This window comes from Sus scrofa, chromosome 14, assembly GCF_054392235.1.
Source record: "Sus scrofa isolate SSC_HxYL_T2T_F1_AM1 chromosome 14, Sscrofa_HxYL_maternal_Yorkshire_Landrace_v2.0, whole genome shotgun sequence".
Lineage (NCBI taxonomy): Eukaryota > Metazoa > Chordata > Mammalia > Artiodactyla > Suidae > Sus > Sus scrofa.
The window spans coordinates 156,775,388-156,794,107 of record NC_139396.1 but is presented as its reverse complement, the minus strand read 5'-3'; the positions used below and the strand labels follow the sequence as shown (position 1 = coordinate 156,794,107).

At 38.6% G+C, this 18,720-nt stretch overlaps 1 protein-coding gene and 1 long non-coding RNA gene across 5 annotated transcripts in view; one reads left to right on the top strand and one right to left on the bottom strand.

The window, feature by feature from the left end:
* Nucleotides 1–18,720, top strand: part of EEF1AKMT2 (EEF1A lysine methyltransferase 2) — a 72,664-nt gene that overhangs the window by 4,404 nt on the left and 49,540 nt on the right. For 2 of the 4 annotated variants that reach the window (XR_014827137.1, XR_014827138.1), the window contains exons 4-6: nucleotides 8,010–8,117; nucleotides 10,595–10,811; nucleotides 15,177–15,360. Coding sequence is in view for 2 of the 4 variants with exons in the window: in XM_003133220.6 (XP_003133268.1) it covers nucleotides 8,010–8,117; nucleotides 10,595–10,811; nucleotides 15,177–15,271 (420 nt within the window). In the remaining 2 variants the exon portion in view is untranslated. Of the gene's footprint in view, nucleotides 1–8,009; nucleotides 8,118–10,594; nucleotides 10,812–15,176; nucleotides 18,563–18,720 lie in introns of those variants that run through there. The other 2 variants (XM_003133220.6, XM_013983850.3) reach the window with 1 other exon arrangement.
* On the bottom strand, nucleotides 3,446–9,971 carry LOC146397125 (uncharacterized). The gene is made up of 2 exons (XR_014827139.1): nucleotides 4,922–9,971; nucleotides 3,446–4,575 (listed from the first exon to the last, which is right to left on the bottom strand). It is a non-coding gene; the product is annotated as an uncharacterized LOC146397125 (long non-coding RNA).

The window sequence follows — 18,720 nt, the reverse complement described above, 5'->3', positions numbered from 1 at the left end:
TCTTCTTTTTTGGCTGACCCAAGGCACATGGAGTTCCTGGGGCCAGGGATCACATCCGAGCCACAGTCTCAACCTAAGCTGCAGCTGCAGCGATGCTGGATCCTTAGTCCACTGTGCCAGGCTGGGGATCGGACCTGCGTCCCAGTGCTTCCAAGGTGCCGCTGAATGCCATTGTGCCACAGCGGGAAAGCCAGTAAAATTTTTTTCATCATGGATATAATCATGAGTTTTTCTTCTTTAGATTGTTAACATGGTGGATTATATTAGTTGATTTTCAGATATTGAACCAGTTTTGCATTTGTAGAAAAAGCCCCTTTTTGTCACGGACTGTGATTCTGTTTATATATTGGTAGATTAAATTTATTAATATTTTGTTGAGAACTTTTACATCTGTGTCCTAGAAGGATATTGATTTGCAGTTTTCCTTGCTGTTCTGTAGTATCTTTATTTGGTGTTGGCCCCAGCGCATTGACCAGCCTTATGAGTTGAAAAGTACTCTCTCTCTCTCTCTCTTTTTTTTTTTTTTTTTTTTTTTAGGGCCACACTTGCAGCCTATGTATGGAGGTTCCCAGGCTAGGGGTTGAATCGGAGCTACAGCTGCCAGCCTATGCCACAGCCACAGCCACACCAGATCCGAGCTGCGTCTGTTAAGCCACACCACAGCTCACAGCAGAGCTGGATCCTTAACCCACTGAGTGAGGCCGGGGATCAAACCTTCAACCTCATGGTTCCTAGTCGAATTTGTTTCCACTGCACCAGAGCGGGAACTCCAGCTCTCCTTTTTGAAGCTATTGTGTAGCACTTGTGTTATTTCTTTTTGAATGTTTGGTGGAATTCACAATGAAAAAACCTTTTAATCTGGAGATTTATTTTCTGAAGGTTTAAAATATGAGTTAAATTATTTAATAGTCAGAGTTCCCATAGTGGCTCAGTGGAGTAAGAACCTGATGTGATCTCTGTGAGGATGTGGTTTTGATCCCTGATTTCGTCAGTGGGTTAAGGATCCAGTGTTGCTGAAAGCTGCAGCATGGGTTGAGGATGCAGCTTGGATCTGGCGTTGCTGTGGCGTAAGCTGGCAGCTGTACCTCAGATTTGACCCCTAGCCTGGGAACTTCCATATGTTGCAGCTGTGGCTCTAAAAAGAAAAAAAAAAATCTTTATTAGTCACAGTTCTAATTAGGTTACTTGCTTCATTTGAGTGAATTTGCGTGGTTTGTAGTGTTTGAGAAATTAGTCCATTTTGAATTTGTGTGTATAGAGTTTTGCACAGTATTATTGTTTGTCCTTTTAATGTCTTGGGGGTCTATAGTGAAATCCTCTTATTCATTCCTAGTATTGTTAACTTGTATCTTCTCTTTTTCTTTGATACTGGTGCTAGAGAGTCATTATTTTTATGTCTTTTATAAAAACTAACTTGTTTTCATTGACTTTATCTGTTGTGTTTATGTTTTCAATTTCATTCACTTCTGCTCTTAATTTCATTATTTTTCATTCTTTTTGTTTTAAATTTATTTTTGCGCTTTTTTTTCTAGCTTCTTAAGCCTTATTTGAGGCTTTCCTTTTTTCTAATATTGTAAATGCTATGAATTTTTCTACAAGTGCTCCTTCCCACTACATATTTTGATATGTCGTATTTTTATTTTCATTCAGTATGAAATACTTTCTAATTTTCTCCTTTGATTCATGGATTATTTAGAATTCTCTGTTTAATTTTCAAATGTTGGGGGTTTTTCCTTTTCTGTTACTGACTTCTAGTCTAGTAACCATTCAATTACGGTTCGCGAACATACTTTGTATGATTTTTCATTCTTTTAAATTTGTTAAAATTTATGATCCAGGATATATCCATCTTGGTGAATGTTTCATGTACACTTGAAAAAAATGTGTATTCTACTGTTGTTGGGTAGAGTATTTTCTACATGTTAACTAGATTTATTTTTTTGATGGTGTTCAAATCTGTACCTTACTGATAGTGTTGAAGTGTATGACTGTATTGGTAGATTTGTCTATTTTAACTTTTATTTCTGTCAGTTTTTGCTACATGTATTTTCGAAGCTCTCTTATTTCGAGCACAGACATTTAGGAGTGTGTGTGCGTGTGCGTGTGTGTGTGTGTGTTGGTGATTTATTATTGTGTAATGTTCCTCTTTAACTCTGACAGTTTCCCTTGTTTTGAATTTTACTTTGATGCTAATGATAAAAACACTTAAGCTTTTTAAAAAAATTGAGATGTAATCCATATACTATAAAATCTATCCTTTTAGAATGGTTTTTATTATATTCACAAATTTGTACAAACATCACTACTCTTTTAATTTGTGAGTATTTTTGTCACCCCAGGAAGAAACACTGTTCTCATTTTCATTCAGTTCTTATTCCCCACTCCCTTCAGTCCCTAATCTATATTTTGTCTCTGTGAGCTTGTCTATTCTGGACATTTCATATTAATGGAATCAACAATATGCAGTCGTTTGTGTCTGGCTTCTTTCACTTAATATATAGCGTTCTCAAAGTTCGTAAATACTGTAGCTTGTATAAATACTTTATTCCTTTTTTTGACCAGTTAAGATTTTCTTATATGGATTTACCACATTTTGTTTATCCACTCATCAGTTGAAGAACTTTTTTTTTTTTTTTTTTGTCTTTTTGCCTTTTCTTGGGCCACTCCCACAGCATATGGAGGTTCCCAGGCTAGGGGTTGAATCGGAGGTGTAGCCGCCAGCCTACGGTAGAGCCACAGCAACATGAGATCCAACCCGCGTCTGCAACCTACACCACACCTCACAGCAACGCTGGATCGTTAACCCACTGAGCAAGGCCAGAGATTGAACCCACAGCCTCATGGTTCCTAGTCGGATTCGTTAACCACTGAGCCACAGTGGGAACTCCTAAATTGTTTCTGCAGATTTCCCGCTGTGGCACAGTGGGTTAAAGATCCTTGGGTTGCTGCAATGGCATGGGTTTGGTCCCCAACCCAGTGCAGTGGGTTAAGGGTTCCCCATTGCCACAGTGGTGGCCTACGTCACAGCTGCAGCTCGAATTTGATCTCTGGCCCAGTAACTTCCATATGCCATGGGTGTAGCCAAAAAATTTTTTTCTACTTTTTGGCTATTATAGAAAATGCTGCTGTGAAAATTTGTATACAAGTTTTGGTGTGGACATATGTTTTCATTTCTTTTCGGTATATACCCTGGTTCATATGGTTACTTTGTATTTAATGTTGTGAAAAATTGGTAGACTCTTTTCACAGAGGCTGTACCATTATACATTTCCATGAACATAGTATGCAAGTCTCAATTTTTCCATATTCGCACCAATACTTTTGGTTATCTGTCTTTTTGATAATAACCATCCTTGTGCGTGTGCTGTTTAGTTTTTTTATTTTTATTTTTTTTTAATTTTGTCTTTTTGCCTTTTCTAGGGCCACTTCCCCTGGAATATGGAGGTTCCCAGGCTAGGGGTCTAATCGAAGCTACAGCTGCCAGCCTGTGCCACAGCCACAGCAACGCAGGATCCTAGCTGCGTCTGCGACCTACACCACAGCTCACGGCAATGCTGGATTCTTAACCCACTGAGCAAGGCTAGGGATTGAACCTGCAACCTCATGGTTCCTAGTCGGATTCATTAACCACTGCGCCGCAACTGGAACTCCTGTTTAGTTTTTTAGAATGAATTTTTGCATAGTATATCTTTTTCCATTCTTTCAGTTTTAACCAGCCTGTATCATTTTTTTAATTTATTTATTTATTTATTTATTTTTGTCTTTTTAGGGACACACCCGTGGCATATGGAGGTTCCCAGGCTAGGGTTCTAATCGGAGCTGTAACCACTGGCCTACACCACGGCCACAGCAATGCCAGATCTGAGCCCTGACTGCTACCTACACCACAGCTCACGGCAACGCCAGATCCTTGACCAGTTGAGTGAGGCCAGGGGTCGAACCTGTAACCTAATGTTGCCTAGTTGGATTCGTTTCTGCTACACCACGATGGGACCTCTTGTATCATTATATTTAAAGTGAATTTCTTTTAGCCAGCATATAAGTGGGTCATGTTTTTTAACTGTTCTAATAATGTCTATCTATTTAGAACATTTATATTGAATGTAATTAGTGATATATTTGGTTTTAGGTCTTCCATTTTATTTATAATTTTTTCGTTACCTCTGTTTTTTTAACCACTGCGCCACGACGGGAACTCCTTTTTTTTTTTTTTTTTTTTTTTCTTTTTCTTTTTAGGGCTGCACTCATGGCTTGTGGCTTGTGGAGGTTCCCCTGGCTAGGGGTCGAATCGGACCTACAACTGCTGGTCTACACCACAGTCATAGCAACGCAGGATCCGAGCTGTGTCTTTGACCTACACCACAGCTCACGGCAATGCCAGATCCTTAACCTACTGAGCGAGGCCAGGGATTGAACTGGCAACCTCATGGTTCCTAGTTGGATTTAAAATGAGTAAACTTAATAGGTGGTTGTGTATATTTGCCTATGTGACAGGCATTGTTTCATTTTCTGTGTATTTGTGGTATTAACAACCATTGCTTATCTTCAGTGCTTTTTCAGTGATCACTTACATTTCTTTTTTTTTTTTTTTTTTTTTTTTTTTTTTTTTTTTTTTTTTTTTTTTTTTTTTTTTTTTTTTTTTTTTTTTGTCTTTTGTCTTTTGTTGTTGTTGTTGTTGCTATTTCTTGGGCCGCTCCCGCGGCATATGGAGGTTCCCAGGCTAGGGGTCGAATCGGAGCTGTAGCCACCGGCCTACGCCATAACCACAGCAACGCAGGATCCGAGCCGCGTCTGCGACCTACACCACAGCTCACGGCAACGCCGGATCGTTAACCCACTGAGCGAGGCCAGGGATCGAACCCGCAACCTCATGGTTCCTAGTCGGATTCGTTAACCACTGCGCTGCGACGGGAACTCCTACATTTCTGATAGATATATATAATTTCAGATTGGCGTTTTTCTTTCGTTGTTTTCTGGCTTCTGTTCTCTATGACCTGTTGTCAGCTGTCACGCTTATTCATGGTCTTTTGAAGGTCATCTGTCCCTGAATCCTCCACCCCCCCTTCTGAATGCTTTTGAGATTTTTGTCTTTAATTTTTAACAGATATATTATACTCTTTGTATAGAAGTTATATATTTCATCAGGTATATTACATATATTATACTGTGCTGTACTATCTGTGTTTTTAATCATGCCTTGGGTTATAGTGCTTCTTGAGTCTGTTGCTTAGGATCCTTTTCAGTATTAAAAAGTTCTCAATCGGAGTTCCCGTTGTGGCACAGTGGTTGACGAATCCGACTAGGAACCATGAGGTTGCGGGTTCAGTCCCTGCCCTTGCCCAGTGGGTTGGCGATCCGGCGTTGCCATGAGCTGTGGTGTAGGTTGCAGACGCGGCTCGGATCCCGCGTTGCTGTGGCTCTGGCGTAGGCCGGTGGCTACAGCTCTGATTCGACCCCTAGCCTGGGAACCTCCATGTGCCGCGGGAGCGGCCCAAGAAATAGCAACAACAACAACAACAACAACAACAACAAAAAAGTTCTCAATCATGTACCATTTTCTCTTCTGCCCCATTCTCATTTCCTCTTTTTCTAAGATTCCTATTATATATATTTAGATCTTATACTCTATGCTATATTATGTCATTTGTATTTTTTCCTGTTTTTAATTTCCTAGTCTTCTGTCATTTTATGCTTAACAGTGGTGTTTTCTTCTGGCTTTTTTTCCGCTTCACTATTTTTTTGTGTGTGTGTCCAATCTGCTCTCCAGCACACTCTTGAGTTTCTTAATTTAATTAAACTACACTTTAATCGGATGATCATATGATTCTCTATTAAAGTTTTCAGTTTTCTGTTAAAGTTCTCAAATTGTCATTTAATTTAGTTGTTTTAAAATCCGTTTCTGGTTATTCTTTTATGTGGGTCTCTTGTGGGTCTTTTTCTAGTATAAGTTTTCCCCCCTTTGTTTTTGGTTATTTATTATTTCTTTGGATGTCTGCTTATTTCTCACTGAGTGCCAGAAATTGAATGTGAAAATTGTTGGCAGTAGTATTAGTTCTGGATGTTTGTTCTAGAAACCTAAAATATTGATATATGATTTTTTTTTTGCTTTTTGCTTTTTAGGGCCATACCCATGGCATATAGAAGTTCCAGGCTAGGGGTCCAATCGAAGCTACAGCTACCAGCCTGCCCCACAGCTACAGCAACATGGGATCTCAGCCATGTCTTCACCTTACACCACAGCTCACGGCAATGCGGAATCTCTGACCCCCTGAGCGAGGCCAGGGATTGAACCTGTATCCTCATCAATACCAGTCAGATTCGTTTCCGCTGTGCCACCATGGGAATTCCCTATATATGATTTTTATAAGTTCTTTTGGAAGAACAAATAGTCCTGGGAGAAGAAGGAACTGGTAAGAGTCAGTTAATAGAATCATCCTGCATTCTAGGTCTGATAGAAAAGGAAATGAGGGAAACTGGGAGAAAACGAAGATCCTGAAACGTGTTGATTGAGATCACTAAAAGACTAGGAGTAAATCGTAAGACTAAAATTAAAAATGAGCAAAGGGAACAAAACGCTCTGCCAAATGATAATTGTGTTGCTTGAGTTTAAGAATCAGTCACTTGGTGGAAAAGTCTAGGTAAGTCTTAATGGATGGTGTTGGAGTAGGTCAAGTGGTTTTGAAGGAAGTAACCATTTAATAAATCATGAAGAGCAGGAAGAGAATTTGAGGCTACACTGTACTTTGCAGCTTCATTTCTTCCTCAGTTTTCTTTGAAATTACCTTAGCCGAATTGGTCTAACAGTGTTGAGCATAGGTAGGGGTGAAAACCAGGAGCCATCATGCTTTTGCTTCAGGCTCCATACACCCTTGGTTGGGTTCATAAGGTCAGTGAACACCTGGACTGCAGCTTTACTCTTAAAACGCTTAAGTCCAATGAACTTTCTTTAACTTCTTGGGGGTATTAATACCTGCCCAACTTAACTCACAGTTTTTTTGAAAAGGTATATTGGAATGCATGAAATATTTCAAAACTGAGGAGTTCCCATCGTGGCTCAGCGGTAAAGAACCCGACTAGTATCTATGAAGACATGGGTTTGACCCCTGGCCTTGCTCAGTTGGTTAAGGATCCAGCGCAGGTGGAGGTTGCAGATGCCACTCTGATCCAGGGTTGCTGTTGCTGTGGCATAAACCAGCAGCTGCAGCTCCAATTCAGCCCCTAGCCTGGAAACTCGCATATGCCACAGGTGTGGTCCTAAAAATGAAAAAAAAAATCAAAACATTATACAAATGTAGGGTAGTTAATAATTCTCTGGTTGGTGGAGAATTGCATGATTTATAATTACACTGAAGGAAACTTTTTTAAAATCAAGGACTTACTACATATGCATTTAATTTATCCATATAACTTAATTGTGTTAAATTTATGACAGATTTAGGGCATATCCACATCAGAAGTTAATACTACATTTTTCTGCTTTAGGGCAGATATATGTATTTTCATGGTCTTCGAGAAAGTGGATTTCCTTTTGAAGAAGAAGTCCAATATGAAAAAAGCAAATGAGGAGTTCCCATTGTGGCACAGTGGAAATGAACCTGACTAGTATCCGTGAGGACACAGGTTCCATTCCTGGCCTCTCTCAGTGGATTAAGGATCTGGCATTAACGTGAGCTGTGGTCGAAGACACGGCTCAGATCCCACGTTGCTGTGGCAGTGGACTAGACTGGCAGCTACAGCTCTGATTCGACTCCTAGCCTGGAACCTCCATATGTGGAGAGTGCGGCCCTAAAAAGACACACACACACACAAAAGCAAATGAATTGTCACATTCTCTTAATTTATCTAAGATTCTACAATAAAATTTAAACATTTTAGATTATTGGAAGGTATATGTCATTTGATATATTACAAAATGAAACAGTTCTAGTCCTAAAAAAATATAATTCATTGGTAAAACATTATTTAAAACTTATAAAAACTATAGTATAAAATTATTTCTCTGTCTTTAGGCAAAATCTGGTTTCTCTAATATTACTGGAATTGATTACTCTCCCTCTGCAATACGACTTTCTGGAAGTATTATAGAGAAAGAAGGTTTATCTAACATTAAGTTGAAGGTAACTTATTTATATTACTGTAGCTGTTATTTTTATGTATAGTAAAAGTTATAAAGTTTAAATGTTTCTGAAGTATATTAATTTACTGACATCTTTGAACTCAAATTAAGGATCAATCAAAAATAATTGAAAATCATGCTTTTTAAGTAAGTGTATTAAAATTTTCAGTCTAGTTAGTTTGGGGAAGTTATTTTCTCTTCTTCGTTGTATGCAAGTGTTTTTCATTCTCTCTCTCCCTCTCCCCCCTTGTTTGCAAATACACACAAGTAATAGCTAACTTTGGATTAATTAGATTAAAAAGTTGTAAATGCCTAGAGCGGTATGATGCCACCAAAGATTACTTAGTTTATTTTTGTGTCCTGTTATCTGTGAGGAGATGATGTTTCTTAAATTTTATTTCTGCCCTAGGCTTTTCAGGAATTATATAAATACTGCATATTTTGTAATTATACTTGGATAGCTAATAGTTTTTTGGTTAGTCTGAAATGAAACTTTCGCTTTCTTCCTTAATTCCCCCCCCCCCCCCCCGCCAGGTCCAGGCCCCCATCGTTTCTGACCGGGGTGACTGCAGTTGGCCTTCCCATTTCCACTCTGCTCTCCATTACCACCTGGCAGCCTGAGTCGTTTTTAAAAGTGTAAATTGCTTGTGTCATGCCCTTGCTCATAAGCCTCAAGGGCTTCCCCATTGCATTCAGAATGGAATCTGACCCCCCACCCCCCCAGCCACACAGAGCCCCTTCTTTCTTACCATTTTCCTTATCACCAGTACGCCAGTCCCACTGGCTTGCTTTTCTTGCTCCTGATACATGTCAACCTTGTTTTTCCTTCAGTCTTGGTACCTGCTGCTCTCTGTCGAGAATGTTCTTGCCCCAGATCTTAGCTTGTTTGGCTCATTCTCATCGTTCAGATCTCTGCTCAACTATCACCTTCTTAAAGAGGTCTTTTCTGACTACCTTTTCCAAAACAGTTCTCTTCCCAGCACTTACTGTCTGTGGTATTTTTATTTTCTTCATAGCACTTTCTCTGAAATAATTTGGTTTGCTTATATATGTTTGCTTCTCCTTTTAGGGGATATAAGATATATTCTCATACAGGGACCTTTTCTGTTTTGTTTGCAGTTATATTTCCAGGGCCTAAAAGTTCCTGCATATAACAGGTGTCTAGGAAATATTGTTGAATAAATGAAGACATTCATATAGGTGTTTAGGATAGGAACTTCTCCAAACTTGACTCTTAAGAACGGTAGTAATGTTCTGCTTCAGATATAATGAATACATTTTGGGGCAGGGATGAGAAATCTGTTCACATGTATGTAAACATGTAATACACGTTTTTAAGTCAAACAATAAAACCGTTTTAGTTAATGCACTATTTATGATTATTTTATTAAGTTGATAGGAATAATCATGAGCTAATTGCTAATGTACCGTTTCAAAGTAGTTTTTCAGAACTTACACTGGCAAATTATTTTGAATGTTTTATAAAATTAAGACAGCTCACTGTTTCATACTCTAGTATCAGTAAGTTGTTGAAAATGGATGAGATGCTGATTCATGACTTTCAAAATCTGAAGTGCATGATATTTATAAAATTAATTGCTGGAGTTCCTGTCGTGGCGCAGGGGACTAGGAACCATGAGGTCGTGGGTTTGATCCCAGGCCTTGCTTGGTGGGTTAAGTAAGGATCCCGTGTTTCGTGAGCTGTGGTATAGGTCGCAGATGCGGCTCGGATCCTGCGTTGCTGTGGCCATGGTATAGGCCAGCAGCTGTAGCTCCAATTAGACCCCTAACCTGGGAACCTCCATATGCCGCGGTAGTAGCCCTAAAAAGCAAAAAAAAAAAAAAAAAAAAAAAAGAGTAAGCTAACACAGAAATTATTTAATGTGTAATAAATACACTTAAAAACATAATCCCATCTTATGGTCGATGAAGGGAAGCATCGAAGAGTTTAAACAGTCCTTTAATTTCTTAAGCTTTGTGCCATTCATTGTATCCCTTACTTGTTCTGTAAGCTGCTGAGTCAAGGCAAAGAAATACTGACTTACTGTGTTTCCTTTAGGTCACACAACTAGTGATTTCAGCTACATGTCTCTTTATTTCCAATGACCTGTTTAAGTTCCAGGTATTTTTATCATTTAAAAAAATATGTCACATATTCTGCTTTTCGACAGAAATAACTTTTTCATAAACCAGGCTTATGAGCTTCATTATGTGCTGGTATTATTAGGCAGTACACCTGGCTTTCATTTGTCTCCAAATTTGTAGAGATTTGGAATGTCTAGGAAACACTGTCAGTCTTGCTGACTAATCTTAGCTTTAATGATCTTGGAATGAAGCACCTAAGAGTTAGCAATAAAGTTGAAAATATGTTTATCATATGTAAAATGCCATCATAATTAATTGGTTTTTTACAGATTATCACTTGTATTCAGTAATGGTTATATATGAATGGTTCTCACCTAGAGAATTTTAATACAGGTAGAAGACTTTTTGAATCCTTCCACAAAGCTGTCTGGATTTCACGTTTGTATTGACAAAGGGACTTTCGATGCCATAAGCCTTCATCCTGACAGTGCGGTTGAGAAGAGGAAGCAGTATGTGCAGTCTCTCTCCAGGGCGTTGAACGTGAAAGGCTTCTTTCTAATCACCTCCTGTAATTGGACCAAGGAAGAGTTGCTGAATGAATTCAGTGAAGGTAAATGGCTGTATGTTGTTTAAATGTGTGCTCACCTCAGGTTTAATGCACTGAAATTGGTTTTTTTTTCTTCCCGTGATGTTATAGTGTTTTAATTTTTCTATTGACGGGAGTTGCCTCCGTTTTTCCTTCATTAGTAACCGTGGTGGTCCCTTTAACTGTATATGCAAAGAGCAGAAGAATAATATTGGTTGAGATCCAGAGTCCTTTTAAAAATTTTCTAAGAAATCTTGGTAGTAAAGTACTAAAATCTATGAGCCTGTAAAAATTCAGTTCTTTATTTAAGCTGTGTAATCTGTTATTTGGAGAATCAAACAAAGAAAGCACACACATTGTGCTTCTGCCTTCCGTGTGCTGATATACTGGCAATTAGTAATAACGTAATCAGAAGTAGTGCAGATGGTAGTAGTGTTTTTAAAGTCTTTTATGATGAGAGTTTTAATTTTATGGATACTTTATCTCTTGCCTACTTGTCTTTTAGGTATTTAGGATTTATCTTCTTGTTTGCAGTGTATGTAGAACAATTCTTTTTTAACACTGTACAGAGACTAAATGTTGGAACTTGATAGAAGAAGTATTACGTATTAATTTGTGAGGAAATCCCTACTTTTTGCAAGGTTTTAGTGTCAAGATAGGATCCTTTTTTGCCTCATTAGCAAAGTATAATTACTTCTGTGTCTACTAAGTGGAATCTTGTGAGAATCAAGGCTCTATAATCCATACACAAATATTTTGAGCTCTGTGGCATGTTTCAAAGGTTATTTTACCTGTCCCTTTATTCATGCAGTGCACAGGCATTTCTGGGAAAGTACCTTGAGAACCTTTAACTAGGTATTGGCTTGATTTTTCCTTAGACCCATTTCAGATTCCTGTTAAGTTTTTTAAAGGAATAGGAGGAATTTTCAGAATGGAGTGCTAAGAAATGATATGGTGCTGAACACGTGGTTAAGTTTTGAACTGCAGTTGTCATGTGCTAACGGGAAATGAATTTTGGACTAAAGTGCATGCACTTGATCTCCGAGTTTGTTTTCTTTTTGGTAGTAAGGGAACAGGCAGGAGGAGGGAGAATGCAGGTCCTTTTGTGTGCGTTCAGTGGCTTCGGCAGGTTGTATAATGTAAAACCTGAAGTGTTTGAGGCTTGAAATGTGAGCTTGTGGCTTCATTATTGTTGCCTCTGGAAAACAAGAATTATATGTGATTTATTGTCTTTTATTTCATGTCATTAATTTTATTATCTTCTATGTTAAATTTGTTTCCTTTAGAACTATTGGAGGCCCCACATCAATAGTCTTTCTTCCTGAAGCTTGACAGTTTTAATAAATGCTCAGAGTTACACTGTGTAGGGCAAGTTCCTTTCCTGGCTTTTAAATACAGGTGTTCTCTTTTACTCCTGGAACCACCAGACAAAAACATATTTGTCTGTCTTTGATAATGAGGAACAGACTTTAGCCTGGTAAAGAGTGCTTAAAAATGTGTCTGTGTCTGAGAACCACCAAGTCCATTTGGTAACTTATGTTCAGTTTTAGAGTTCAGTGCAGAATTTAAGGGAAATGTTACAGCAGGAAACGTTAAAGAAATAATTACATGCAATCGAAGACATTTTCTAGGCATGCTTCTCTTAGCAGCGGTTTTTGGCGTTAGATACAAGACACTGACAGGATACACATCCCTGCTGAGGGGCTTGTGATTAGCTTTTAACATTGGCTTCCATGGTCAGATCCCTTTTGCATAGAATAAAGCTTACTTTGCCAATTTTTAAAGGTTCTTTGCTTCTTTCCTTATTTAAAATGTGAATGTTCATGAATCTACTGAAATGAATCTTTTATTTTCCCTTATAGCTAGATCTGTGTAAATATGTTGTGTTCTCATTTGTTTTGGTGAGGATTACCTAGTCATCTTCCACATACTAGGATAGTCTAATTTGATATCCAAGGACTGTCTTTTAACTAGTGAATTTAAAAAAATCCCCCAACCTAACTTACTACAAGACTAATCCATATTCATTACGAAAAAAAATTTTAAAACCTCAGGTGTCCCTTGGTGGCTCGGTAGGTTAAGTATCCATTGTTGTCACTGCTGTGGCGTGGGTCGCTGCTGTGGTGCTAGTTTGATCCCTGGCCTGGGAACTTCTGCATGCCACAGGTGTGGCCAGAAAAAAACCCCAGTGACCCCAACACATAGGCATATAGATTAAAATAATTCATTATCTATCTCTGGTATACAACCACTTTTTAATTCTTTTACGTATTATCTACTGAAATGTAATAAATTTAAAGGGTTAGTCCAGGGAGTTAAAAGATTAGTCCCAGAAAATTCATACAGACAGCTCCTTTTTCTCCTGAAAATTTTTATTATGAAATATTTCATGTAGAATTTCAGGAGTTCCCATCACGGCTCAGTGGTTAACGAATCAGACTAGGAATGATGAGGTTTCGGGTTCCATTCCTGGCCTCGTGCTCAGTGGGTTAAGGATCCGGTGTTGCTGTGAGCTGTGGTGTAGGTTTCAGATGCGGCTTGGATCCTGAGTTGCTATGTCTCTGGTGTAGGCCAGCAGCTACAGCTCCGATTAGACCCCTAGCCTGGGAACCTCAATATGCTGTGGGTGCGGCCTATATACATATATTTTATGTAAAATTTCAGAAGACAGATATGGGTGTATACCCATGTACCCACCACAATGGCTCTGTTTTTTAGCCCTAAATTAGATGGTGTTATTTAAAAAGCCTAACCTTCTCTGGAAGCTTTCTTATGATCAGTTTTTAATGAATATTTTAAGGAATATATAATATTTAATTATTTGTTGAGATCGGTGAAGTTTAATTAAGACTATGGATTATGAAACAAAGTATAAAAGACCAATTGGTAGAGTAACGTGTATCTTTTCAAGCATTTTTGCTGTTTATTAAGTTATTTGAGCTCAAGCTCAAGGCATGGAAACTTAGAAAATACAGATACTTTCTCCCTAAAAGAAAAAAAATTCTCCCAAAGTAATAGTCTCATCACTGAGGGAAAAGCCATGGTTGACTAAGAGTTCAGTTAGCTATGTATCTTATTTTTTTAAAACTCCTCTCATTTTAAAAAAAAACAAAATAAGACATTAAATTTTCGTTTTGTTTTATAGTTTAGGAGAACAGTACGTTTTCATATCTTGATTTTCGCAAAATCACTGTAAGTTAGGGACATTCACGGCTGTAACTTTCTTGTATGGAAAGTGAAGATTCTGGTTAAAGTATACTGACCAGAATATCTTTCACCTAGTAAGTGGTAGCTTGGTCCTGAACCCAGGATTTTGAATTCGTGTAATTAAAAATAAAAACCACCCTGTTCTGCTTTGAAAGTTACTACTTCCTTGTCTTTGCAAGTTCAGTTCAATTTGGGTCTTTGTCTTTGATTAGAAATTTTTTTTTTTGGCCGTACCCATGGCATGTGGAAGTTCCTGGGCCAGGGATTGAAACTGTGCCACTGGATTCTTAACCTGCTGAGCCACGAGGGAATTCCCAAGCTCTTTTTTATTGTGGTCAAATGTACATAATACGGAATTTACCTCTTAGCCATTTTTAAGTGTATAGTTTTGTGGCATTAAGTACGTTCTCATTGTCGTGCAGTCATCACCACCATCCTCCAGGATTTTTTCATTTTTATTTATTTTTATTTTTTTGTATTTTCTAGGGCCGCGCCTGCGGCATATGGAGGTTCCCAGGCTAGGGGTCTAATTGGAGCTGTAGCTGCCAGCCTGTGCCAGAGCCACAGCAATGCCAGATCCGAGCCACATCTGCGACCTACACCACAGCTCATGGCAATGCTGGATCCTTAACCCACTGAGTGAGGCCAGGGATCGAACCCGAAACCTCATGGTTCCTAGTCGGATTCGTTTCTGCTGCGCCATGATGAGAACTTCAGGATTTTTTCATTTTATTTCCACATTATTTAACCTTTCTGTATTAAGTGTTTTTATTTGTGTGATATGGATTAATTGAGTTACTACATATAAAGGACTCAAAACAATGCCTGATATATGGTAAGACCTCAGCGCATGAGAGCTGCTTCCTACAGCCTGATGGTAAAGGAGGCTAAAGAAGATGCAGAGTGGAGAGGTGATAAATGGGAAGTAGAGGGAGTAGGGGATGGATAGAGAGCCTTTTCAACTTGATGTTGTCTGTTCCTTGTTCATTTCAGGGTGGTTTTGGGTGTATATACATATTGTACATGTGTAGTGGAATTGAAAATCTGAAGTGAAATTTCGTCACCGTTTAGAGTTTGGAATCCCATAGTTTTATACAGCGTTCAAAAGTACATTTGTTAACAAAGTATCCCTTAACTGTGGGGTTCAGTCCCTAATAAAAGTACTTTCATTTTGTCTGACAGGATTTGAGCTGTTCGAAGAGCTGCCGACACCTAAGTTCACCTTTGGAGGCAGATCTGGGAACAGTGTAGCAGCCCTGGTTTTCCAGAAAACGTGAGACTTTTCCTTGGACAAGTGCAGTTTGCCTTTTTAAGAAGCTCCACATCCAAGTAAACCTGACATAGAACATGCAGATGCAGATAAAGGGTTAGTAAGTACACAGGATGCACATGTTGAATAGATACAGTGGGTTGGTAAAAAAAAAAAATCATGACATGAGCATGTCAGTGGTTGGGCTCTAGAGATCAAGAATAATTTAAAATTTTCTTTTATATTTGAGATGTAAATTTTTTTCTTATTTAAAACAATTTCCTGTAATTACTAAACAGTGAACAAACTTTAAAGCAGTAAATGAATTTTCAGAAAGCATGTATTCTTGATTTTTACGCCTTTGTAAAGTTGAATTGAATATAGCTATTTATGAAGATTTGACCAAACTATTCCAGGACCAGAATAATAAGCCACTAACTTTCTTAATGTTTTATTACACTATTATTAAATATAATAGTTATGATATTTTGGGTTGAAGCGTGGTTTTTTTTTTTTTTTTAATGGCTGAACCTGCAGCATGTGGAAGTTCCTGGGCCGAGGATTCAGTTGGAGGTGCAGCTGCTTCCTAGGCCATGGCCGCCTCAGCACTGTATCTAAGCCACATCTGTGACCTACACCGCAGCTGGCAGCAATGCTGGATCCTTAACCCATTAAGCGAGGCCAGGATCGAGCCTCAGAGACAGTGTAGGGTCCTTAACCTGCTGAGCCACAATGGGAACTCCTGAATGGTGGTTTTTCTTTTTTTTTAATAATTTAATACCTGAGAAAACCCTCCAGCCCTAATGTATGTAACTAAACAAAACCAGGTAAATGTATCAGTTGATCAAGAAGTATGTATTGAGCCTGTATTTTGTGGCTGATGGTCTTACACGTGAGGAATAAATAGGAAGTAGAAGGACGGATGACTAAGCGATACTGCTCTGTGCGCGCACCATCTTATTTTATCTTAGTAAGTCCTTGAATTCCCTCAGCGTCTTCTCAAGGCACGTATTACTTATTCCTGTTTCCACATGTCAGGTAGCTAGGACACGGTGGGGGTCGAGATTCTCCTCTGGGTCTGATTCTCAGCATAACTGGCTCCCGGGTCTAGGTCTCTGCCTTTATGGCATTGGCAGTTCAGCTGGGGACTGGGACCGTACACAGAGAATTCCGTTGGCGGAGCTGGGCTCGCACCGTCTCTGTAGTGACGGCTGGTCTGTGGCCTGTGAGAGCGTGAGTCATCCTTCACCCCTTTTCCCATCTCCCTCCTCTCTCAAAAGACTTGCCTGATGTCCTCTGCAGGAGGTCGGGGGAGTTTGACGGGGAAGCATATACACCCTCAGGGCTGTGGCCATACAGGTGTCCTAGGTAGGGGCTGATTGGCTAGAGAGACAGTTTGTTTATGGACATTTTTGAAAAGAGAAAGTCTTATTTTTTATACTTAATCCCATTTTGTATTTGGGCTAATATTTTAATATTGGAGTCGCACATGAGGTTTTTAAAAAGTGATGCGATTTTTATGATTTTCAGCTTTTGGGGCCTCTTGGTCTGTAAAACTAACAGAATTTTGTTTGTTTGGCAGATGATGCTCCAGTACGGAGTAAGTCTAGCCTCACATCCTTTTTCTTTTCATTTTTTGTACCAGTGTGGGACGGGGGAGGAGAAGGGTGGTTGGATTTTGAGATCACCATTAATTAACCGTTAAGATTACTCTCTGCTTTGCACACGGTAACTGAAGATATTTACATAAATGTTCAACACAATTGATATTTTTGGAAAAACTTTAATTTTTTATATGTAAAAAGTGAGAAATTAAAATATATGTGATTTAAACATGTAAAATTATTTATATTGATTTTATAAATTAGACATGTGATCTTAAACCACAGAAACATATAGTTTTACAATTTATTGAGGAGATCTTTGTTGTTTTTCACATTTTTTGATTTTTAAATATGGTAATAGTATGTAAGTACTTTTAGAGTTCTGAATTTTTAAGTACGTGTTATTTTAAAGCATCAAAGGCACAAAATAGGCTTTCTGTGCAACCAGACCGAGCCATTTGGTTTGATTCACTAATAACTTGGAGTGGGCCCTTCTTGAAAAGCTCCTGGAGCCGCTCTTGTGGGGGTCTGTCTGTTCCATTTGCACAGAGATGTGGGACTTTTGGGGGGAATCATGGAGCTATTGGTAAGGTTAGGAAGTGGAGTTGTCAGCTCTTCTTCTCAGTTTAATCCTGCTGGAAGCCAGCCTCTCACGTTGAAATCCGAACAAATGGAAGGTCCAAAAATGCTAATAGTGAATTATTAGTATTTTCAAATGATACCACACTTTAAAAACCAGGCCAGTAAATGTCCCCAAGTTACTGAAACAAGTCATAAAGACATTAATACTAAACTTAGTTTTTTGTTAGGTCATATGAATATGTGGGCAACTGTGAAAGAAATTACCACGCAGTTATAAGAGGGAGCAGTAAGTTAGGTGATGAACACTGTTTTAACTAGATAAGAAGTTGGAAGTGTAATTTTACTTCATCAAAAGACACCCTTATTTTGAGGAAACCGGTTTGAAATGCAAACGAGAGTTCTCTCTGGGTCCCCGCACAGAATTGTTGCTTTTCATGATGATGTTATTGCTGCATAACAGGCCACTTCTGTGTAGAGGAAGTGCATATGCAAGTCCAGAAGGATTGGAGGCCTGAATGGATGAGCTATACCAATTAGCAAATAGAAAGTTTTCACATCCTTTTGTTTTAAGCCAGGGGCACAAGTTGGAGTTGCTTTTTGGGACTGACATTTACGCATTTGAGACTCAAACCTGACGCTGCTCTTGGCAGCTTGACTAAAAGCCATTTTAAAATAAGTACAGACTGTCCTTGAATGATTTGTTTTCCCCATTGTAGTAGCGGTGAGGTTGCCTTTCTTCATCTATAATATGCATGTAATTTTCCATTTGTTTTGGGAGAAGAAAGGAGATAAACATACCTGAAAGATTTTTAGTCTTTGTATAAGTAATATGTTTTGATTCACTTAGTATTTATTTTTAAATTTCTATGATACTGTAATGCAGGACTATTTGTTGACCTTAACTCATGTTCATCCAGGGCATAACAGACACCTGAAAGAACCTCTGTGAGTAATTAAGTTTCCTGTGGCTTTGAAATAATTGTTCTTAAATTTATATGCAAAGAAATGAGTATTCCTGCTTATGTAAATAGACTTTGATTTATGTGTTCTTAAATAACTTTATTTATTTTATAGACTGTGTGTGTGTGTGTCTAGTAACCTACAATGAAAATATATATAAATGTGAAGAATTAGTTGCTGTCTAGGTCTGCATTCTATTGCTATGAGGAGACTTGGGTTTGATTTCCTATTTTTAGCACTGTGAGCTAGCGTGTATGTGCTCCAGAGACAGCCGTCTGCTTTGAGAGCAAGAGACCAAGTATCTTGTGTCCCACTGTAGTAACCTCTTTAG